Source organism: Lynx canadensis, chromosome B4 (assembly GCF_007474595.2).
Source record: "Lynx canadensis isolate LIC74 chromosome B4, mLynCan4.pri.v2, whole genome shotgun sequence".
Taxonomy (NCBI): Eukaryota; Metazoa; Chordata; class Mammalia; order Carnivora; family Felidae; genus Lynx; species Lynx canadensis.
This window is the reverse complement of record NC_044309.1, coordinates 77,492,516-77,515,872: the sequence shown is the minus strand read 5'-3', so window position 1 is coordinate 77,515,872 and position 23,357 is coordinate 77,492,516. Positions and strand designations below refer to the sequence as shown.

At 50.5% G+C, this 23,357-nt stretch overlaps 1 protein-coding gene across 4 annotated transcripts in view; it reads left to right on the top strand.

The window, feature by feature from the left end:
* Positions 1-7,313: 7,313 nt before the first annotated feature.
* Positions 7,314-23,357, top strand: part of GALNT6 (polypeptide N-acetylgalactosaminyltransferase 6) — a 36,241-nt gene continuing 20,197 nt past the window's right edge. The window contains exons 1-5 of one of the 4 annotated variants that reach the window (XM_030322625.1): positions 7,330-7,420; positions 7,871-7,951; positions 15,669-15,790; positions 20,565-21,158; positions 22,746-22,918. In XM_030322625.1, coding sequence (XP_030178485.1) covers positions 20,668-21,158; positions 22,746-22,918 — 664 coding nt within the window. In that variant the 5' untranslated portion in view covers positions 7,330-7,420; positions 7,871-7,951; positions 15,669-15,790; positions 20,565-20,667. Of the gene's footprint in view, positions 7,421-7,870; positions 7,952-10,383; positions 11,918-15,668; positions 15,791-20,564; positions 21,159-22,745; positions 22,919-23,357 lie in introns of those variants that run through there. The other 3 variants (XM_030322623.1, XM_030322626.1, XM_030322624.1) reach the window with 3 other exon arrangements.

The window sequence follows — 23,357 nt, the reverse complement described above, 5'->3', positions numbered from 1 at the left end:
ATTTCAGACAATATAGTGAAACAATTTACTATGTAAGGTAACTGCTACAATCAAGGTGACTCCCTCTCTGGGCTCTATCTCTGGAAGGAATCAAAAGGAACCGGTAACGGTGGCTGCCTCTGGGGAGCAAACCTAAGCGACCAGGAATGGAGTAGGAGGGAAACTCACACCTCACTATTCAATGTCTGATTGTTGTGCTATATGAATGTGTAACCTATTGAAAATCAAAATTCCACAGGATTAATAAGCAGTGAGCCAAAAAGTGCAGGGCACCTGGCTGGCTCAGTCAGAAGCGCATATGACTCTTGATCTCAGGGTAGTAAGTTCGAGCTGCACATTGGGTGTAAAGATTACTAAAAAAAAAAAAAAATAATAATAATAATAATAAAAACTTTTTTAAAAGTTCAGGATATTAAAAAGACACTAGAGGGCACCCAGGTGACTCAGTCGGTTAAGCGCCGGATTCCTGATTTTGGCTCAGATCATGATCTTACCATCGTGAGATCGAGCCCTGCATCCAGGGTTCTGCACTGAGTGTGGAGCCTGCTTGAGATTCATTCTCTCTCTCTCTCTCAAATAAAATAATAAAATATATATATCGTGTCCTTTTATTTTTTTAAAAATAAAAATAAAAGGACATTAGAACTACTGTTGAGTTGGGGCACCTGAGTGGCTCAGTTGAGCATCAGACTCTTGATTTCGGCTCAGGTAACATGGGGCTCTTTTCCAACAGCGTGGAGCCTGCTGGAGATTCTCTCTCTCCCTCTCTCCTTGTCTCTCTCTCTCTCTCTCTCTCTCTCACACACACACACACACAAAATAAATAAACATTAAAAAAAAACTACTGTTGAGTTATTCTATCACCTCTCAATCATTTTCAACCTAAAACAATATTAAACAACATTCAGATGATATCAGATAGCATTTCGACCCTCTCCAATGAAATTTACTGTTTTTTCAAATGTTTAAGAAGATAGGAACCTCTTCTATCTTTTCGGAATAGATTAACAAAGATTTTGCTGTCACCTGGGGGACAGTTTATTATTCCTTTTATTATTTCCCTCTGGGTAAAATGACTGTCAGGCTAAGATCCAATTACCTCTGTCTCAGAAGGTTCAATGCGCATATCTTTTTTTTTTTTTTTTATTAAGGAAAGCTATTAAACAATAAGATATCATTAACTTGGGGCAGAAAATGTTCTCACAGCAAAACCTTGTGAGCATTTAGATGCTTTATTCTTTGCAATGATTAAAGTTCTCTTTTGCCAAAGGTCCACATAAGATAGATCCTGGGCATCTTGAGTGCTTTTTTTGTTTTAATATAACTTATTGTCAGATTGGTTTCCATACAACATTTAGTGCTTTTAAGAAGCCCTTGTGTGATGTAACTAGAAGAGTCCATAGTCACCCTTCACCAATCCCATGTGATTTTCCAAGAGAAGAAAAATTACTCATTGAATGATAGAAGGAGGCTTCTGTTATACAGCAGACAAACTGACCAAGCGTTTCCTGCAGTAGGTAATATTTACAACAGCACCCCAAATATAAAATACCAAGAGATTGGGGCACCTGGGTGGCTAAGTCAGTTGAGCATCTGACTCTTGATTTTGGCTCAGGTCATGATCTCACGGTTCATGAGACTGAGCCCCAGGTCGGCAAGGAGCCTGCTTGGAATTCTCCCTCTCTCTCTCTCTCTCTGCCCCTCCCCTGCTCCTGCTCTGTCTCTCTCTGTCTCTCAAAAATAAATAAATGTTTAAAAAAAAAAGCTTTTTAAACCAGGTTCCACAGAGGATGAAGATGCCAGCCAGCTCTGCCATAAACGGGGCAGAGGCCTAGAAGGCTGGGCCTAAACCTGTGACCAGCCGTACTTTCCAGTGGATTCTCCATACTCGCCCGATGTCCGCAGTCTCACCTCATGCATAACCACTGTATTAGTCAGGTTCTCTGGAGACACAAGATATACAGAGAGAGAGAGTTCTTTTAAGGAATTGGCTCACGTAGTTGTGGGGACTGGCAAGTCCAAAACTGGCAGGGCAGGCCAGCAGGCTGGAGACTCAGGCAAATTTTCTATGCTGTAGACTTCAAAGTTGGTTTTTTTTTAAGTTTATTTATTTATTTTGAGAGAGGGAAAATGCAAATGGGGGAGAGGGAGAGAGAAAGAGAGAGAGAGAGAGAGAGAGAGACTCCCAAGCAGGAGCCTGATGCGGGGCTCGAACTCATGAAACTCAAGATCATGACCCGAAGTCAGATGCTTCCCAGATTGAGCCACCTGGGCATCCAAAAAAAAAAATCTTTTTAAATGTATATGAGGTACACCTTTTCTTTTTGCCTCAGGCTTCTATACGGCCCAGCAGGTCACTATCGTTTATTTTAAATTGATACTTCGGGGCACCCCCAAGATGTCAGCTGATCACTCTTCTGTCGTGAGCCCTGCACCAAACTCATTGGAATCATGGTGCTGCTGCCTATCAGAAGTCAGTTCAAACAACACACCGCTAGACAGACAAAAGGATATAGATATGACGGACGAAGCCATCTACTGCTTGGAGGCCATGTCTTGTTCAGAAACCGTGAGATTAGAATGAGGCTGACAGAAACTTGGTATTCAGAACTCTACATTTTGGAGCATCTTGGTGTCTCAAGGAACCCCAAAAATGCGATTCCAAAAGCCACGGTGAGAAAGAAACGCACACCCTGGGAATCTCTAGTCTTCCCATGCCTGGAAACCCGGTCTTCCACTTAATGCAGTTTATGCCAAACTTGTCAACAAAGGGGAAGGGGAAGTGATGAGGGCCCACGTATAGCAGCTAAGGCAAGAGACTGGACTCTGGCTCTGAGACGCCGAGAAAGGTTTTGACCTTCAGGAGGATAAACCCGGCAAGTGGTGGACCTGCTTTGTAAAGACACAGTTCCTGAACAAAGAGTCTTTCAGGCTCTGAGTCTGGGCAGACGCTGCCTCCACAGCCGGGGGCAGCATTTGAGGGCGGATGTACACGGCTCTTGGCCTTTATTTGATAAAGGGTTATACAGAGACAAGGGAGTATGTCTTTACCTCAAGAGCTCTTTATTATAAAGAATTTGGGTGAGAGAGGGAAGAATGGGCTGTTGAAAGATAATTTGAAATGTTCTGCAATATTAAGCTGGTGCTTAATAAGAATATATAACTAGGGGCGCCCGGGTGGCTCAGTCGGTTAAGCACCTGACTTCCGCTCAGGTCAGGATCTCATGGTTTGTGGATTTGAGCGCCGTGTTGGGCTCTGTGTTGATGGCTCAGAGCCCGGAGCCTGCTGCAGATTCTGTCTCTCTCTCTCTCTCTGTCCCTCCCCCACTCACACTTTGTCTCTCTCTCTCTCTCAAAAATAAAATAAACATTTAAAAATTAAAAAAAAAAAACATAATTACAAAAAATTTCCAGGGGCATCTGGGTGGCTCAGTCGGTTAAGTGTCTGACATCGGCTCAGGTCACGATCTCTCGGTTCATGAGTTTGAGCCCCGCACTGGGCTCCACGCTGACAGTGCTTGGGATTCTCTCTTTCCCTCTCGTTCTCTACCCCTCCCCCACTCTCTCTCTCTCTCTCTCTCTCTCTCTCTCTCTCTCTCTTAAATAAACAGAAAAAATAGAAACTTTCTAACATTTCAAAGACCATTGTTGATACTTTGTTCAAGATAGATTTTTTGCACTAATTTGGGTGTATTAAAATATCATATTAAATATTACTCGATTAACTGAGGTTTGATGTCCCCTTCAATTTTGCACCTAAGGCAAATACCTCACTCACCTTACCCTAGTACCCATTTTACAGATAAGGAAATTATCTGTAATTCCTATTGAACTAGGAGGTGAGTGAACTATACCACATGAGGGATTGTGGCAGAACTTGGGACAGCTCTGCCTGGGATCCTAGAACGTTTCTGGCCTTGCGTGTTTCTCTTTGGGGCGTGGAAATGAGATAAGAAAGAGGAAGGGGGAATATGGGGAGAGAAGATAAAGAAACAGATGTAACAGAAGAACCAAATTATCATGCTTTCACATCAGTTATTTGCTCAAGCTTTACAGAAATGTTGGGCATCATTAACCCCACTTCTACCTGCCTGGCAAAGTCATGGCAGCTTCCTCTGTAACCCTGGCCTGCGAAGTGCAGCCAGCACCTGCCCTAATGGGCAAGTCTCGGTCATTCTGCCCCACCTAGAGGTGGGCATCCCCCTCACCAGGGACTACATGTGGAAGGAAGACACCTGATAAGGGCCAGAACTGATGTCCTGTCAGCTGCCCTTGTCTCGCTTGCTTCAACCGATCTGCTCTCCACCACATTTCCTGCCTTCTGGGGGGAATCCCCAAAGCACAATAATGTAAAAAGCAAAACTCAGAACGCCCAGAAACAGAATCTAAAATGACCAAGAAATAAAAACAAGACTGTGAGAAAATAATGAAATTCACAGGATTTCTTGAGGAGCAAAGAATTCAGACCTGTTCTACAGAAGAGCTTAGTGATGGGGAAGAGTGGATGACTATGCAGAGGTGATTTCAGGAGAGGACTAAAGGTCTAAAGAGGGAAAAAATGTCACTTGCACCGCATACCTTTTTATAGTGCTTGAAAAAAAAACATTTTAACCACATGCCTATATAAGTTTTTCAATTAAAGAAAACTTGTTTTCTTGGGGCGCCTGGGTGGCTTGGTTGGTTAAGCGTCAGACTCTTGACTTTGGCTCAGGTCATGATCTCACAGTTGTGAATGGGAGCCCCGCGTTGGACTCTGTGCTGACAGTGTGGAATCGGCTTGGGATTCTCTGTCTCCCCCTCTCTCTGCCCCTCCCCTGCTTGTGTTCTCTCTCTCTCTCACAAAATAAATAAATGAGCATTTTTAAAAAAGAAAAAAGAACACTGTTTTCTTAAGCGGCTGCAACCAGTGGCTGGCTGAGGTCACGGTCATCATTCTGCAGCGGCTCACCTCCAGACCTTCCTGACCTCCACACCATCCTTCCAGCTAGGAGAGAATAGCTCAGTGTACGACACATCAGGGGTGGGTCACGTATCCTGCACACTACATGCACCTCCAAATTAGGCAGCTAATTATTCTAAGGACTCAAAGTCATGTCTGAAATTTGAGTCAGCTGAAGTAAAATGGGATGAGTAATTTACTTCTGGAATGCGGCGCACACGACGCAGACTGATGAGGCTTCCTTGAGAAGCCCGACACCACCCTCTCGGGAACTCCGGGTTAGGGTTAGTGGTTGTGACTCTGCCATGACTTGGGGGAAGAACGGAGGCTGTGAGTCCAGCCGAGCCTATCACCCTCAGGTCAAGTTGAGTCCCGACTAAAGCCCAAGGGCCCGGCCAGGATCACACAACCCCAAGGGTCCCAGAGCAGAGTTAGAGGAACCCCAAAGACCGACGGGTCAGATGGTACAGGACTGTCTAGCCCCAGAAAGCACAAATGAGGGGCAACAGCCCACAGTCTTTCACAGGAGATGCCATTCGTCTGAGTAAGACACCTGTCGAATAAGGTAAGTGACAAGAATGGTGGCAGCTGGAGCGGTGGGACTTCCAGCCCTGAGGGTCTGTAAAGGATCAAAGTAAATTCTGTAGATCTGTCTTCAGAAGCTTACATCCCAGGGTCTAATGTGAAAGCAAGGGAATTGGGGATGGGAGGGCCTGGAGTTAGGAGAGAGGCGATCATGCCAAGAGTGAATGGGTGCCTCCCTTTTCGCCTCCTTTGGGGAAGTCCATCCTTCATGGTCCCTTGATCTAGTGTTCCTGGGCAAGGTCTTCTCCAGCCTCCACTGGCCTCATCTCATCTCTCCAGACTCCATCACCCAAAAACCTCCGGCCTCCTTCTGAATAACTCAATCCTGCCTCGGGGTCCCAGATTTGAAAACAAGATTACTTCCCTCAGGTGCACTGTGGATCCCCAAGGGGCTTCCCTGCCCTTCCCAGTTCTTGTGAGAGCAGTCTTCTTGCTCAGATTTACCCCCTTGTGTACACGATGGCTCCCAGGTCTTACAGACTTAGAAACACAAATGCATTTAAACACTCAGACAAGGGGCGCCTGGATGGCTCAGTTGGTTGGGCGACTGACTTCGGCTCAAGTCGTGACCTCGGGGTTCGTGGGTTCAAGCACCCCATCAGGCTCTGTCTGGACAGTTGGAGCCTGGAGCCTGCTTCAGATTCTGTGTCTCCCTCTCTCTCTGCCCTTCCCTTGCTTACACTCTGCCTCTTTCTCTCATTCTCAAAAATAAATAAACATTAAAAAAAAAAATAAACACTCGAACAAAAAGAAAACCAGAATTAGTGGTCCAAGTTTCTACCATAGAAAATTTCCAAATTACTAGCTATTTGTGGTCATCCACGTTACTTCTCTATTACTGCGATAAAGGACCCAAAAGATGACATCACAGGACCCTACAGCTGGAGGGAAATTCTGGGGCAGCCCCAGGCTAAGGCAGGGGGATTCAGAGCCTGTGCTTCGGAACTGAATGTATTGATTCTAATTCTAGCCCTGCCCCTGCTTGCTCAGTGGGTCTCAAAGTTGAGCATGCACCAAAATTACCTGGCGGACCTTTAAAACCCCAAGTTGCTGGGCCCCATCCCCCAGAGTTTCCTATTATTTAGGTCTGGGGTGGGACCCAACAATCTACGTCTCTTAACAACTTATCGGAGGATGCTGATGCTGCAGCTCCGGAAACCACACTTAGGGCAGCACTCTAGCTGTGGGATCAGCCGCGTCCCGGGTACATTCTGGCTCACAACCTTCGCGCTCGCTGGGATTGGGGTTGACTTGAGAGCTGGCGTCAGAAGCCCCGAGCGTTGTTCGCGGCCCACAGTTAACACCTGCAGTCGTCGGGGGATGGAGGGGAGGAGTCATGTGCCCGAGACCACCCCGCCAATGAGAAGCAAACCTGGGACCGAGCCCCGGGGCTTCCCGCCGCCCGGCCGCGTTCTGGCCCTCCGGCGCCGCCGCCTCCCGGCCCGGAGCGCTCTGAGCCGGCGCGCCGCACGTTGCGGTTCCCTGCGCACACTGCTCCGCGCTGCCGGCGGTTCGGCTTAATGCCTGTCGTCTTCGGAGTCTTCGGAGCCACTAGGACCCTCCGATCTTTCTCGGCGCCGAGAGCCTGGCCGCGGGGACGGTACCCCTGGGTGGGCTGAGACCAGGAGAAGCTGGAGAAGCTTCTAGCAGCGGCGGGGCGGGGGCGGGGGAAGCCTGGGGCAGGGGGCGCGCCCCAGCAGGTCGCCGGCCTCCCGGCCGCCCGCAGCAGAGCTCCGGGCGCTGCGGGTGGCCGCCTGCCCCTAGCCCGGGAGCGGCGGGAAGTGCGCGCCCCAGCGGCCGTGCAGGGCCCGCCCCGGCCCCGCCCTCTAGGACGTCCCGTCGGGAAACCCGCGAGCCACACCGCCGAGCGGCTGCGGCTCTCCCTCCGCGCGCCAGGTAAGTGGCAGAAGCTGCCGGCGACCCTCGCAGGCCCTCGCGATAGACGACCCCCCCCCGCCCCCTCCGCCGGGCCTGGAACTCAGAGCTCTCCCGCTGCTCGGGACTTTCCCCCAGTCAGACTGGCTTCTGCCAGGTCCTTGCTCCCCACCTCCCTCCTCCGCCGACCTTCTCCTTCACCACTTCCTCCTCGCCACCCCCAGTAGTGAAATGAAGGGGTTGGGCCAGACGGGTCCTCGTCCGTGGTGGCGGCCTCTAGCTCCTCCCTCGGTACGACCCCCCCCCTCCACCTCCGAGCCTCGCTTAAAGACGAATGAAAAGTTCAGACCTTTGGGACGTGAAGGGGTGGGGTGGGAGAGGGACGAGCCACAGCGGCCCCTCCGGGGTTCTACAGCCTTTTCCTTTTACCCACCCACGTCCCCGTATTCTTTCCGTCCCCCTTCTTCCCAGAGTGGGCCACCCCACGTGCTCCACCTCGGAAATCCTTCAGAGAGGCATCCTCCTGCCAGCGCCACCTGCTCCTGAGTAGAGGTGGGGTCTCAGATGTCCTCTCTCTGGAGTCTTGGGCCTTTGGGGAGTGGGAGCTGTGTGGTTTTTATGGGAAGGGAGTCTGATGGGTGTTCATGACTGTGACTGTCCCCAACTTCCCTATTTCCCCGTCACTTGTTCCGACAAGCGCCAGGCTAACTGAAAGGAGGAACAGTTTGTTACTTGCCCCCAAAGCTAGTCACCCCAGACCCTGACTTCTGCGGAGGGTAGGATGGGTCTGTCCTGTGTCTATGGAGGAAGGGGGGTTCATTTTACCAGCAAAGCTTAAAACAGACCCCCTCTATTAGCTACGGTCCCAGGAAAGGTTTTAATGCTGCCCCTCCAGACCCACAGATGCAGTTCACAGGCACTGGGTGAGGTTAATAACTCTGGAGATGTGTGTGCACTACACAGGCCCTATTCACCTCTCCAACACAGGAGCCTCATCCCTTACCCCTCCTAGGAAGGGTAAAAAGGATGAGACAGGCAAATTCATGCCATGGATAGTACAAGGTAAGGTGAGGGGGTTGAAATAGACTTTGGTTCAAATTATCCTGCAGAAGCCAGTATTCTTGCAGGTACTTCCCTAGTTCCTCAACAGTTCCTTCCTGTTCTTCAACCATTAGACACACAGAACAAGAGCAAACTACTTTCAGGAGTATCAGGACAGAAAGGACAGGACTGTCAAAGACAGAGAAGAGCTCATCTGGAGCCGGTAGAACCGTGAAGGATATTGAGCTGCCCGAGATGGCCTGGTCCTTGGTAATCACTGCTCAGGACAGCAGACGCCCACCCACAGCAGCATGGAGGAACATCACGGCTGATAAGGGGAGGCACGGATGCATGCTGGATGCCCTCTGAGATCAGAAACATCTTAGCCCAGGTTCAGGTGGGAGATAAACGAACAGGAGATATGACCACAGTCTTAGTCCAGCTAGCCATTGCCTAGAACCGAAGTCAGGAATAGGAGGGGGCAGCTAACCCTAGGACCAGGGGTCTCCCCGTGCAGGGAGGCAGTAGGTATTGTGGATCCAGGCGGCTGACTCAGCTCTGTCTCTAATTTAGCTGTCTAACTCTGGCCAAGTCACATAAACACTCCCTGGGTGGGGAGCAAATGAGAAGGTGTATGTGAAAGTGCTTTGGCGAAGCTCCAAGCACCAGCCAAATGGGAGGCAGTGCGGGGTCATGGTGAAGACAGTGGGCTTTGGAGATGTGGGACTGAGTGCAAACCCTGCCTCTGCCCCTTCCTTGCTATGTGACCTTGGTCAAGTTACTTAACCTCCCTGTGCTTCAGTTTCCTTCTGTGTAAAATGGAAAAGATAACTGTCCCTTGACTTGACGTGGTGAGCGGTGATATTAAAAATGGTGGTGGTATTGCCCTTAGCCTCCTCTGGCTCATGCAGACCTCGCCAGCTCTGGAAGTGAAGCTGAGGATCAGAGAGGGTGTCCGTACACCAGAGGGACCCAATGAATGGCCGTGCCAAAGACTTGGGTGAACTTGGCTCTTCATCCAGCCCTCTGGCCCACTCTGAGAAAGCCCAAAATGTCCGTTCTCATTCAATGGGAATGAGAGTGAGGGTTTGAATAAATGAGAGGTCAAGTGCAGGGCAGTGCCTGTCTCTGTGTTGTGCTCAATGCTGTAATTGTGCTGTGTCAAAGGCTTGCACAGTGAACAAGGTTGGGTTCAGTCTGGGGAGAAAAGAGACCGTCAGAAGACTCTTTTGTGGCACCTGAGAGCCCTGTGGGGTCACATTATTCTCCTACACCCTTGGCAACCTGGTCCTGAGCCCTAGATAGATTTGAAGGAAGGAAGAAACCCAATCCTCACCCTCAGCTCTACCCATAAGAGAGAACAAAGGACAGACAGAACAAGGCAGTAGAATAGCACAACCAAATTCCCCAGGGCTGTGGGATGCTGTGGGGCTTAGAAGGCTTAGGTGGGTTGGTTGGGGCTTAGAAGGCTCGGTGGGTTTGTCGGGGAAAACCATCCTGGAGGCAGAAGACCGAGGCCCAGGAGATTTAAGGACTAGGAAGGAGAAAGCAAACAGGATGTAGGTAACCTGAGTCTAGGCCTACCGGCTCTCCCTCTCTCACAAAATCTAGTGGGGAAGTCCCACAAGGGGAAGCCTGGGCAGTGAAATTTGGAAACGAATGCACCAGGATCCTGAGGGCGATAAGAGGCACCTTAGTCTTAAGAAGGCTTCTTGGAGGAGGGGAGCCTGAGGAAGAATTTGAAAGAGAATAGAACACAGCTTGTTGAGCAAGAATATAAGGGAAGGGCACCTGGGTGGCTCAGTCGGTTAAACATCCGACTTGGGCTCAGGTCATCATCTCATGAGCCCCGCATTGGTCTCTGCTAACAGCTCAGAGCCTGGAGCCTGCTTCAGATTCTGTTTCTCTGTCTCTCTGCCCCTCCCCCACTCGCGCACGTGCTCTCTCTCTCTCAAAAATAAATATTAAAAAATTTAAAATTTTTTAAAAATTAAAAAAAAAAAAAGAATATAAGGAAAAGGCTGTAAGGAGGAAAAGGTAGGCCAATGAGGGTGAGTGGCAAGCAGGAAGCTGACAGCCCAGGCCCTGTCTTTGCTACAATCAAATGTCACTAAAGGAATAAGAATACAGCTGTTCAGATTGTAAAAGGGAGAGAGGCCTGAGGCAAAGGAGGCTGCCGGCAGCTTCTGCTTATCCTCCAGATGTTGGGAGATAAGGATTCAGTCTCAGAGGACGGTTTTGAGTGAGAGAGAGGAAGAGGAGGATCCAGGAGGCAGGGAATGAATCAGCAGGACCCGGGAGTGGGCGTGGAGTGAACCTGACGTTGAGAAGGCACTGAGAGCCCTTGTACCTGCCTGGGAGCGGGGCAAGGGCAGGGACCGTTTCAAAGATTTCGATGCTCCTGGCAGCCTTGGGGAAATTGGGAAGGCCGGCCCACCGAGGGGGCAGGGTATAGACCCTGAGTTCAGGGTGTGGTGTGTGTGAGGATAGGTGGTCCTGGACCGCAGTCCTACAGCCTGGAGCAAAGCGTGCGGTGAGGAGGGAAAGAAAAACCTCCATTCTGCCCTCTCCCCTCACCACCCCCTCCTCAAATCTGGGGACCAGCCCAAGCCCTCGGGAGTACCCTTCCGGTTAACCCCTCCCCCACCCCTCCCCCCCTTCCATCCTCCCTCCCCCCCACCCCTCGAAGGAGCCAGCAGTCTCCAGGCTCAGTGTGAGAACAGTTGCACATCCCTGCCCCCACCCGACAGGCCTGGAGGTCCTCCGGTGAAAAACCTGTGAGCTGCTCAACTACGGTCACGTATTATTTTGATTTGCAGTGGCTTTTACAGCCTCGGAGTAAATTAGCGAACATTCGCCGAGCACCGTTCGAGGTATACCCTGTGAGCCAGTTTGGGGTGGGTTTTTCAATGGAATATCCGTGTTTGGGTAATTTAGGCTTAACATTTTATGCAAACATAAAACGAACCTAGACACCATGGGGAAAAAAAACTTGATAGACTAGCTACAGAAATAACTTTCGGGGCATCTTTCTGGGAAAATAAGCCACAGGACTGCCGCCTGAGTCTTAAGGAACAACTGAAGTGCCCTGAAGGTGTAATTATGGGGAAAGTGAAAACCTCCCAGCCTTCTGTAATCTGAAGGGTCAGGGGGGCGGGTTGGAGGAGAGAATTTGCTACTCATGAGAACAGAGGAAGTGAAATGCGTGCTGTGTTTGATGGCAAGAAGTGCTGGTGGCGAAGGAAGAATCCTCTGGCCCCAAACGGCCTCTCGGGTCCCCCTCCCCCTCGCCAGTAGCCTGACCTGTCCCCTCCCCAGCGGGATGTCTAGCTCCACACACCTGTGCCCTCGGTGAGAGAATGGCAACAGTCGGCACTTGTCGAAGAACCTGTAATTGAGCTGTAGGGTGAGTAACCTGAGCAAACATCCCCGTGGTGGTGTCGACTGCCTACTTCCTGGCTGCCACGTCTCCCGGAGGTGAGCAGCTTTGCTGATAAACAGAAAGAAACTTTGTTACAAAAAGGCCACCTGGCCGGCCAGGGCGTGTTCTGGTTGGCTGCCGCTGGTTTTCATAAAAGCTGAGCCTTTGCCTGGGACTTAGAATTTTGGCATCTTTAAAGCATCTGTGGGTAGTCCTAGGTAGGATCTGGGGGAGGGCAGGGGCCAGGGAGGGGCAGGGCGGTGTAAGAGCGGAGCAGTGGGTGGTGGGGAGGCTGGGGGGGGGGGGCGGGGACAGCCTGGCCCCTGGGGCGGAAGAGCCTAAACCGGTCTCCAGTTCCCCCAGGCGACCTGCAACCGGGAGGTCAGAGTGTGGGAACGGAGCAGTGGCCTGGGAGCTGGGAGACTGGCATTGGCCCCCGGGAGCCACAGGCTGTGTGATACTACAGAAGTCACCTGGCCACTCTGGCCTCTCCTGTAAAATGAGGGTGCTGGACTCGCGGGCAGACCTAGCCAAAGCGGCACGCTGATGTGTGACCACAGAATATCCTGTAACTCACATGCTTGCTGTGGTAAACGCATCCAAAATATCTTTCAGTGAAGCCAGTGCAGTGCATTCCCTCGGAGCTTTGAACAGCTCACTTTAACCCCTCAGGCATCATCTCATGTAACAAGAGTTTATGGAACATCTACTCCAGAAAAAAACCCTGTGCTAGGCTTTGCAAGTGAGAACAAAGGTGAAAACAACCTGCCTGTCTGGCCCAGGAGTTCACAAAGGTGTGACAGAACAGATCTTGCAGCCCTGCTTTCAAACTTCTATGACTGGGCCAAAATAAGAAAGACATTTTTTTTTTAAGTTTATTTTTAAAAAAAATTTTTTAAGGGACGCCTGGGTGGCGCAGTCGGTTAAGCGTCCGACTTCAGCCAGGTCACGATCTTGCAGTGCGTGAGTTCGAGCCCCGCATCAGGCTCTGGGCTGATGGCTCAGAGCCTGGAGCCTGTTTCCGATTCTGTGTCTCCCTCTCTCTCTGCCCCTCCCCCATTCATGCTCTGTCTCTCTCTGTCCCAAAAATAAATAAACGTTGAAAAAAAAAAATAAAAAAAAAATTTTTTTTAATGTTTATTTATTTTTGAGAGAGAGAGAGACAGAGCACAAGTGGGGGAGGGGCAGGGAGAGAGAGGACACAGAATCCAAAGCAGGCTCCAGGCTCTGAGCTGTCAGCACAGAGCCAGATGCGGGGCTCCAACCCATGAACCATGAGATCATGACCTGAGCCAAAGTCGGGCACTTAACCGACTGAGCCACCCAGGTGCCCCTAAGTTTATTTATTTATTTTGAGAGAGAGAGAGAGAGAGAGAGAGAGAGAGCGAGAGAGAGAGCATGCACACACAAGTGGGAAGGGGCAGAGAGAGGGTGAGACAGAGAATCCCAAGCAGGCCCCACACTGTTAGTCATGGGGCTCGAACTCACAAACCAGGAGATCATGACCTGAGCCCAAATCAAGGGTCCAACGCTTAACCAACTGAGCCACCCAGGCACCCCTAAGAAAGACATTTTACAAGACCTAGTGCCCGCTTCCATGTGACAGTGTATCCCCAAAGTCTCACCTTTACACTGTAATCACGTCAGAGGTATGAATTCTACAAACTAACAGGAAAGCATCATTTAACATTTTTTTAATGTTTATTTTTGAGAGAGAGAGAGACAGAGCTTGAGTGGGGGAGGGGCAGAGAACAAGGCAGACACAGAATCCGAAGCAGGCTCTAGACTCTGAGCTGTCAGCACAGAGCCCGATGCAGAACTCGAATTCACAAACTGTGAGATCATGACTTGAGCCAAAGTCGGACGCTTAAGCGACTGAACCACCCAGGCACCCCTAGAAAAAGCCTCATTTAAAATGTAATAATTTAGGGGCGCCTGGGTGGCTCAGTCGGTTGAGCGTCCGACTTCGGCTCAGGTCATGATCTCACGGTCCATGAGTTCGAGCCCCGCGTCCGGCTCTGTGCTGACAGCCCAGAGCCTGGAGCCTGTTTCAGATTCTGTGTCTCCCTCTCTCTCTGCCCCTCCCCTGTTCATGCTCTGTCTCTCTCTGTCTCAAAAATAAATAAACGTTAAAAAAAAAATTTTTAAAAAGGTAATAATTTAAATCTCCTTAACCTTTAAGTTTTATGAATTAAAAAAAAATTTTAATGTTTATTTATTTTTGAGAGAGGGAGAGAGACAGAGTGAGTGGGGGAGGGGTAGAGAGAGAGGGAGACAGAACCTGAAGCAGGCTCCAGGCTCTGAGCTGTCAGCACAGAGCTGGACGCGGGGCTCGAACTCACGGACCACGAGATCGCGACCTGGCTGAAGTCGGACGCTTAACTGACTGAGCCACCCACCAGGCGCCCCAAAGTTTTATGAATTTTAAATAACACATTTTTTTTTATTTTTTTTTTAACGTTTATTTATTTTTGAGACAGGGAGAGACAGAGCATGAACGGGGGAGGGTCAGAGAGAGAGGGAGACACAGAATCTGAAACGGGCTCCAGGCTCTGAGCTGTCAGCACAGAGCCCGACGCAGGGCTCGAACTCACGGACCGTGAGATCATGACCTGAGCCGAAGTCGGCCGCTTAACCGACTGAGCCACCCAGGCGCCCCTAAATAACACATTTTTCATTTTAACTTTGTGTCGGGATATGTTTATCGTCTCCAATGGGTGGAGAACAGCATGAAAACAAAAATTTGTTATTCAAAATTCATAAAAATCAGGTAAAAAATTTTCAACTGATGTTAAGTTTGTAGTATTTACCCTTCTGAAGTTGTTAAAGCTTCAAACTGCTAAGACACTCGCTGTACTCTATGTACATGTAATAACTGACATGAAATTTTAACAAAACAATACTCACCCCTATTGCATATGAGGCACTTTGAGACTTTCTTTTTTGTTCTATTTTATTCTGATCTTTTAAAGAATGTTTTTCATGCCGATTTGCAACACCTGAAATTTATTCCACAATCCTATGATGGGTTGTAATCAGTGCTTAGACAGGCACTCGGGTGGGTAAAACCTCAATTCCCTTATACCAGTGACAGAAGGTGAGTTCGTGTTCTGGCTGGTGGGGCCAGAGAAGCAGGTTGCATTTGTTCGATCTAGGAAAGCTTCCTGGAAGAAGAGGATTTCTGGCGTCATCTCAGTACTGAAACCAAGATGGTTCTATGTGTGGCAATACCAAGGGTGGCTGGAGGCAAAAGAGTTGGGAATGAATGTGCAGCAGTAGCAGGAGGGGAATGAGTGGATGAGGGCTATGGGCACCCTTGCCCAGTGGTCCTGTAGGTCAGGCGTGGGAGCCTCAAAGTCAGGCATGGGAGCCTCAAGGTGAGGGGCAATAGAAGCCACTGGGGTGAGGATCCTGGGAAGCCCTGGACTTCACCAAGTACTACATACAATAGGGACGACTCCTTCACCAGGCTGGTGGAGGGCTGACTCCCCAGTCCTGCTAACCACACTTCTGGGAATCTCCTACGCAGAGGCCAGGAATCCTTCATCCCAAAGTCTTCTGGTTTCCATCCGATTGTGTGTCTCTTCTAAGGGACTCTTTCCTATTGCCCACATGCTGAGCAAACGAACTAGAGACCTAGTCCCTTCCTGCCACGGCTAATCACAGGTGTCTCGTTTCATTTCAGGATGTGGTTAGTACCTTGAGGAACTGCAGACTTCGGAGAGCAAGGCTTAGACAGGCAGACTGGATTGAGAGAGAGCAGATGCCTGGGAAGGACTCAATTTAACCCTAGGTCTCTTTCTCCAGGGGAAATAAAAGGAGAAAGGTGAACCCCACTGCAAAGGACCACGAGGCAATGCCAGGACGAGGGAGTTGGAGTGACCTGGGTGATTCTGTGTGAATCAGTCAGGGTGGCCTTCCTGGAGGAGGTGAGTCTTGAGCACTTGGCAGCAGCTGGTAACTAAGCTGTTACCAAGCCTTTGTTCCTAACTGTGCGCCCTCTTTCTTGCTGGAGTCGGAAGGTACACAGAAAATATCAGGGAAGATGCAGCCTGCAGGATGGGGCAACACTGTCATGGCAAACACTTCCCCACTTACGGGCCCTGTTGTTTGTGTTTAGCTGGGGCAGTTCCAGAATTGAGGAGATGTCTAGCTCAACCCCTTGTGCTGGTCCAGCGCGGCTCAACCTCTAGGGCAGAAACCTGTGTCTGCGCTGAATCCCCATTCCCTCCTTGAAGCCTTCTTCAAGCCCACAGAGAGATCTGTCTCCCAGCTTAGCCCTTACTGCCTGTGCTGTTATTATGAAGTTTTAATTTTATTAATTTTTGAATAGATAATGTAGTCAGGGTTCAAAGTGCAGAAGGGTGTTCAGTGAAAGACCTTTTTTTTTTTTTTTTTTTTTTTCCTGTTCCCGTGTCTTCCCTGGACAGGTGCTACCTGGACCCAGTGCTGGCAATTCTTATTCTCCAACTAGATTTTAAGATCTCTTGGAGAGAGGAATTCTCTCATACCACTCTGTACCCCTCTGTGTCCCAACTGGGGCAAATTGTCCCGTCCCGTCACCCAAGGGAGTTTTCCTAGCACCAGGTCCTGCCTCCTCATCCACACTCCTGCTGTCTTGGGTCAGACCCTCACCGCCACCGACACGCCTCTCGGTTGGCCATCCACCTGCCAATCAGATCTATCTCCTAGACACCCTCCACCAGCTGTCATACTGTTTTCCTGTAATGCTGGGCCCTGGCTAATCTTTTGTTGTTCCCATACCTCAGGTCAAGGGCAAACTCCTTGGCATGGGGACCTACCTGCAGCCACCTCTCCAGGCCCATCCTCGGCTATTTTCATGCTCCCACCATACCGAACTACTGGCAGTTTTCTGCTTGGCCATGCTCTCTCCCACCTCCAGGCTGTAGTTGGTGCTGTTCCCTCTGCCTGAAAGATACTCACCTGGCCTGGCCAGCTCCTACTTGTGAGTCAGTGCTCAGCCCAAGCTCCTCCCCCTGTGAGACCTCTTCACAGACGTCACCTTCCCCCACTTGCTGAGTTTCCTGCATCCACTCTCCCTAGGCACCAAGGATGCCTGTCTCATTGGCTGATCTCCGTTGAAAATCTGACTTCCCAGGTCAACTATAATTCAATTAAAAAAAAAATCTGACTTCCCCAATTGACAGTATGCTCCTTGAAGGCTGGACTTGCCCATCTCTGCCTCCCCCCACTGTGATGCAAAAAACAACTTTCGAGAAAGAAGGCTTTGTTTTTCTGAGTTGCTGCCTCGGCATTTTATAGTATGATAACCCTACTCACATCCACAGCCTGGACATTTAGATAAGGACTCAAGTTTAGGATGCCTGCCAAAAGTTCCCACTTTGCTTTTAGCAGGGCACCTTTTAAAGTGACCACTTAGGCGGCGCCTGGGTGGCTCAGTCCATTGAGCATCCGACTTCAGCTCAGGTCATGATCTCACGGTTCCTGGGTTCGAGCCCCACCTCGGGCTCTCTGCTGTCAGCGTGGAGCCCAGTTGGGATCCTCTGTCCCCCTTTCTCTCTGCCTCTCCCCTGCTCCCACTGTCTTCCAAAAATAAACATTAAAAAAAATAATAACTACTTAGAGTTAAGCCTGGGAGAAGATAGTGACCTCTGCCCCGGTCGCCTTTAAGTATAGGTGCTAGCTAGCTATGTCTGTCTCCTGCTTCCTGGTGACCCCAGACAGAGGACAGCCCTTCCCCCTGGCTCACTGCGCCCCCTCGCTTCTGGGACCTGTAAGTAATAACAAATCTTGTGCCTCTGCTTCCTTTGTGTGGGTGTGTTGAAACTCAGCCTTCAATCAGAATAACCCCACGGGTTTCACTTCCCCCAAGTGGGACCTCAGATGCTGAGGGAGCTACCTACAGACGCCATGTGGGTGGCCTGGGCCACCTCATTCCGCAGGTCATAATCCGCATATTCTTCTTTCAGTGCACCAGCTCCCACTTCTCGCCATCCCCAATCTGGCTGGCTGAGTACCTGCCCTATTCGATCACTGCTGGCGGAATTAACACATTTCCTCTCCTGTCTCCTAGACAACTCCTGATACAAAACAGTTGCTCAAAGAGGTTTCGTTTTATGTGACTTTTGCTGATGCTGTCGAATCTGACGTTGTAAAAGAAAACCACCTGTGTAGCCCCGCTCCCTCTGGAGATCACGATGGATGCATATTCCACAGATCCCAGTGACTCCAGACACGAGGCTTTTCCCCACAGGCAGGAAGGAGCTTGTGTGTTTAAATAACAGCATTAAGTAGCTCAACCGGAATTACTTTTCAACAAGACATGCTACGGGTAATGAGTGTGGCTTTGGCCAAGGACCAGGTACTCAAGGATAATTGCTGGGAAGCTGAGCAGGGATTTATTAATTGTAATAATAGAAATAATTGATAGCATTTATTGAGGGCTTAGTACGTGCCAGGCACTCTGCCGAGCACTGTACCTACGTTATCGCTGATTTAATCTTCATGGTGACCCTGTGCGTTAGGTGTTAGTTACCTCCCACTTTACAGATGAGGAAATTGAGCCTTCGAGAGATGAATTTGTCCAAGGGTCACACAAGATGCTAGTAACAGAAACTAACACTTTTTGAGAACTTGCTATGTGCAGAGACTGCTAAACTTTTTCCATGAATTATTACATGGTACTTTAATCCTTACAACGACCGTAGAAGGTAGGTGTTATTATTGCTAGAAGAGGCAGAACAGAATTTGTACCCAGGTCTACTGTCACCAATATCTAGAGTTCTCCACAGAAAGTTTGGCAAACATTCATCCTCTGAGCCATGGGACCATGTGCCTGAGGACAGAAGCTGGTAAACCTATTAGCCCATCTCTGTCTGGAAGATGTTATAGAACCTTCGGGGGTTTTTTTGTGGTTTGTTTGGTTTTTTTTAATGTTTATTTATTTTTCAGAGAGACAGACAGCGTGAGCGGGGAAGGGGCAGAGAGAGGGAGACCCAGAATCCGAAGCAGGCTCCAGGCTCTGAGCTGTCAGCACAGAGCCCAACGCGGGGCTCGAACCCATGAACCGTGAGATCATGACCTGAGCCAAAGTCAGACGCTTAGCCAACTGAGCCAGCCAGGCGCCCCTGGGTTGGTTGGTTTGTTTGTTTTTAACTAAATATAAGTAGATAGGTGTGCCTGGGTGGCTCACTCAGTCGGTTACGCATCCTACTTCGGCTCAGGACTTGATCTCATGGTTCTGAGTTCAAGTCCCACATCAGGCTCTCTGCTGTCAGCGTGGAGCCCTCTTCAGATCCTTTGCCCCCCTCTCTCTGCTCCTCCCCTACTCCCCTACCCTCCTACCCACTTTCTCTCTCTCTCTCTCTCTCAAAACTTAACATTAAAAAATTAAATATGAGTAGATAGAAAAGAATATTTATAAAACATATGTAAGGGTATAAAGAATAACAGTTCTACCAGCAGCCAGCAGCCACCATCCACTTAAGAAAAAATGCTTTGTGGGGCGCCTGGGTGGCTCAGTCGGTTGAGCATCCGACTTTGGCTCAGGTCATGATCTCACGGTTGGTGAGTTTGAGCCCTGCGTCTGGCTCTGTGCTGACAGCTCAGAGCCTGGAGCTTGTTTCGGATTCTGTGTCTCCCTTTCTGCTCCTCCCCTGCTCACACTCTGTCTCTCTCTCTCAAAAATAAATAAAGATTTTTTAAAAGTTAAAAAAAAAAATACTTTGAAGTCCACTGTGCGCCTCTGTTCCCATACATTTTCCTCCGTCTCCAGAAATTTTGGTTTTGTTATTCCTTCAGGGTTCTTTTCCCCCCTCATTTTTCTTTATAGCTTTACCACAGGTTCATTTAAAAAAAAATTTTTTTTTAATGTTTATTTATTTTCGAGAGAGAGAGAGAGAGACAGTGTGAGTAGGCAAGGTGAAAGAGAGGAAGACAGAATTGGAAGTAGGTTCCAGGCTCCAAGCTGTCAGCACAGAGCCCAACGCGGGGCTCAAACTCACAAACTACGAGATCATGACCTGGGCCGAAGTCGGCTGCTTAACCGACTGAGCCACCCAGGCGCCCCGCTACATGTTCGTTTTTGTATTCATAAACAATATATTGTTTAGTTTTAGGTGTTTGAATTTTCTGTAAGTGGATTCATACCGTATGTATCTTTCTGCAGCCTGCTGTCTAGACTCACCAATTACACCATGTAGCTGCTTGTGGAAGCAGCTCGTCCTGTGTCACTGCCGTAGAATCCCCTGTTCTGTGGGTATTTCACACTTATTCGTTCTGTGGATGGACACTTGGATTGTTTCTCCTTCTTGTCATCTGAGTCAACGCTGCTAGCCGCTTTCCTGCATGTGCCTCCTGGCTTGTGTGCAGGAGGTTATCTGGGATGTAAAACCAGGAGTAGAATTGCGGGGGTCATAGATGTGTACATTTCCGATTTTGCTTGATAATGTCACATTGTTTCCCAAGGTGGTTACGTCGATTAAACCTCTTCATGCAGAGTCTCGGTGCCCTAGACCCATGAGTGGCACAGTCTTAGAGCAGGAAAGAGACACTGAGTCTGGCCTCCTCATTCTACGGAGAGAGCAAAGTCAGGCACAGAAAAGCGAAGTGACTGGGCCAGGGTGTTGTCAGCATTGAGCAACAGAGCCTGGCCTCAAACCTCGAGCCCCTTCCACACCTGTGCCTTGGCTCATTTCTCTCTCTCATCCCTTCCCTTCTCAGGCTGAGGCCCCAAGGTGTGGCCATCGCAACAGATCAAGCTATTTCCAGGGTCGGGCCCGGCACTCAGAGCTGACCCAGCCGGGGTCCCCATCGGTCCCCGAGGATGCGTCTCCTCCGTAGACGCCACATGCCCATGCGCCTGGCCATGGTGGGCAGTGCCTTCGTGCTCTTTCTCTTCATCATGCACAGGGATGTCAGCAGCACGGAACAGGCTACAGAGAAACCGTGGCTGAAGTCTTTGGTGAGCCAGAAGGACCATGTTCTGGACCTCATGCTGGGGGCCGTGAACAACCTTCGAGATTCGATGCCTAAGCTCCAGATCCGGGCCCCAGAGCCCCAGGAGACACCGGTCTCCATAAACCGGTCCTGCCTACCTGGGCTCTATACCCCAGCAGAGCTGAGGCCCTTCTGGGAACGGCCACCACAGGATCCCAATAGCCCTGGGGCAGATGGAAAAGCATTTCAGAAGGACAAGTGGACCAGTCTGGAGACCCAGGAGAAGGAAGAAGGCTATAAGAAACACTGTTTCAATGCGTTTGCCAGTGACCGGATCTCCCTGCAGAGGGCCCTGGGGCCAGACACCCGACCCCCTGAGTAAGTAGCACCCAAAGTCCTGGGGTGAGGCCAGGGCTCCGCCAAAATCGTGGCTGGTATGGTCATGGCCACGGGCCAAATGCCAGGTTAAAGAGCTGATGGTGATCTTATGATGTGGGCAAGGATTTCCTCTAAGCCCTCCCTTCTTTTCCTGGCCAGTGCCCTTATGCTGGTGGTTGGTATTGTGGTCAGGCCGGAGGCCCAGGGATACTGTACGAGTGAAATGATGAATTATGAAGTTACAGTTATGAAAGTGACAGGTTACAGAAGGAGGGACTCAGGGCCTGGGGCCAGGGCCTGACACAAGGGTATCTGGGAGGGCTGGTTCCAGGCTGCAATGTCGGTGGCCTTGCCCTCTGCTGAGGCCTACCTGAGCCTGGAGCACTCTGCCGCTGAGCTGCTGAGAAAGGGACATTTCCTGACGGGAGCCCAGATGGTCAGGACTGTCCCAGCACCTCCTGGTTTCCTGCCATGAAGGCCCACGGGGCCATGAATTCATTCCAACCTTTCTAGGAAGCCATTTGTACTTCCAGTCCTGGGCAGTGGACCAGCACTTGGATCCCTGCTCGGCCACCTCACACTGAGGCTGCTGTGGCCGTGTTCACACCGCCCTTAAGTCAAAGATATTGTTTTTTTCCCAACGCAAGAGTTATACACCCTTTTGGCCTTTTCTCATGTGGCAGCTCCCATCCTCAGGTTCAGGGTTCCTCCGGGCTGTGAACCTAGGGTTCCTCGGACTTGGACCAGCTAGTCTAGTCCTAGAAGGAGCCACTCGGAGTTATCGGGAGCTCCTCAGCAGGGAGGGGCGTCGGGCATGAGGGCAGCCAGTGGAGGAAGTTGGGGAGGCTCTTCTGGAGGGTCCATGAGAAATCTCTGTGACCCGCAGAGGGGGATAAGAGAGGCTGTCAGGCCACGTGATTCCTTGATAATCCAAGGATTCACCCATTCCCACTCCCACCCAAGGCGGAATGTCAGGAGGGCAGCGGTGTGGCCACGTGCCCAGCGTAGCTGGAGTAGATGAAGGCGGAGAAGAGGCCACAGGAAATCATGTGTGATAGTAGCATCAGATGACAGGTAATTAACGAGGAAATGGGTTAGAGAAGAACCGTACATTGCAAAGAGAAGAGCCTTATTCTCTCCTTGAGTGTGGAAATTGTAGTCGCTTTTCTCGGATGTCAAACTCGCGCTCTATTACTCCCCCCCTGGGACCTCTGGATTGGATTACACTCTATGCAGTACACACGTTACTGAGGAAGAGAGAGTCAGCCCTGGGACTTCCTAGAGCAGATGAGAGAAGCCGGGCGGGGGGGGGGGGGTGGGTAGGGAGCGGGCAGGGGAGCCCCTCCGCATCGTGGCTGGTGCACGGAGCCAGCTGTGGGGCGGACAGGTTTTGGAGTGGGTCGGCTAGGACCTGTGCAGAGGCTCAGAGCAGGTAGAAAACCAGAGTAAGCCAGGAACAGGGAACAGCCATGCCCAAGCGCAGCAGAGAGCAGAGGATGCTTACGGAAACCTACGGACAGAGCCCTCCCGCCCCCTGGAACTCCCAGGGACCTGGAGAGCTCGATCTGTATGCTTCTGTCTGTCCAGGTGTGTCGACCAGAAGTTCCGCCGCTGCCCTCCACTGCCCACCACCAGCGTCATCATTGTGTTCCACAACGAGGCCTGGTCCACGCTGCTGCGAACCGTGTACAGCGTCCTGCACACCAGCCCCGCCATCCTGCTGAAGGAGATCATACTGGTGGATGATGCTAGCACCGACGGTAAGGCCGGAGGGGGCCCTCGGGAGGGGGCCAGTGCCTCCCCTGGTCCTCGGGGAAGGAGGGCAGGTTCTCTCCAGGGAGCAGGCACCCTCACCACCTGTTGCCTGGCGTCACTGCTCACCATGAAGTCCAGGAGCAGGGAGAAGGCAGGTGAGGGACAGGAAGGTAGGGGACAGGGGGCAGGTAGACCACATTCCTAGAGCCTGGACTTTATTCCCACTTCAGCCAAAGAGCTCCAAGAGCTTTGCAGTTCTGGCTTCTAAGACTCCCTTGGAGCTGCCAGGCCCAACCCCCAGTCAGAAATGCAGGGAGAAGTCGGGGCAGACGGTGGGGATGGGCCTTCCCCGCTGTCTCCTACCTGCTAAACTCCTCTTCTACTCTTGGGAGAATCTACCTCGGAAGCTCTCTTTGCGGTAGTTGGTAAGAGGTAGGTGAGGTT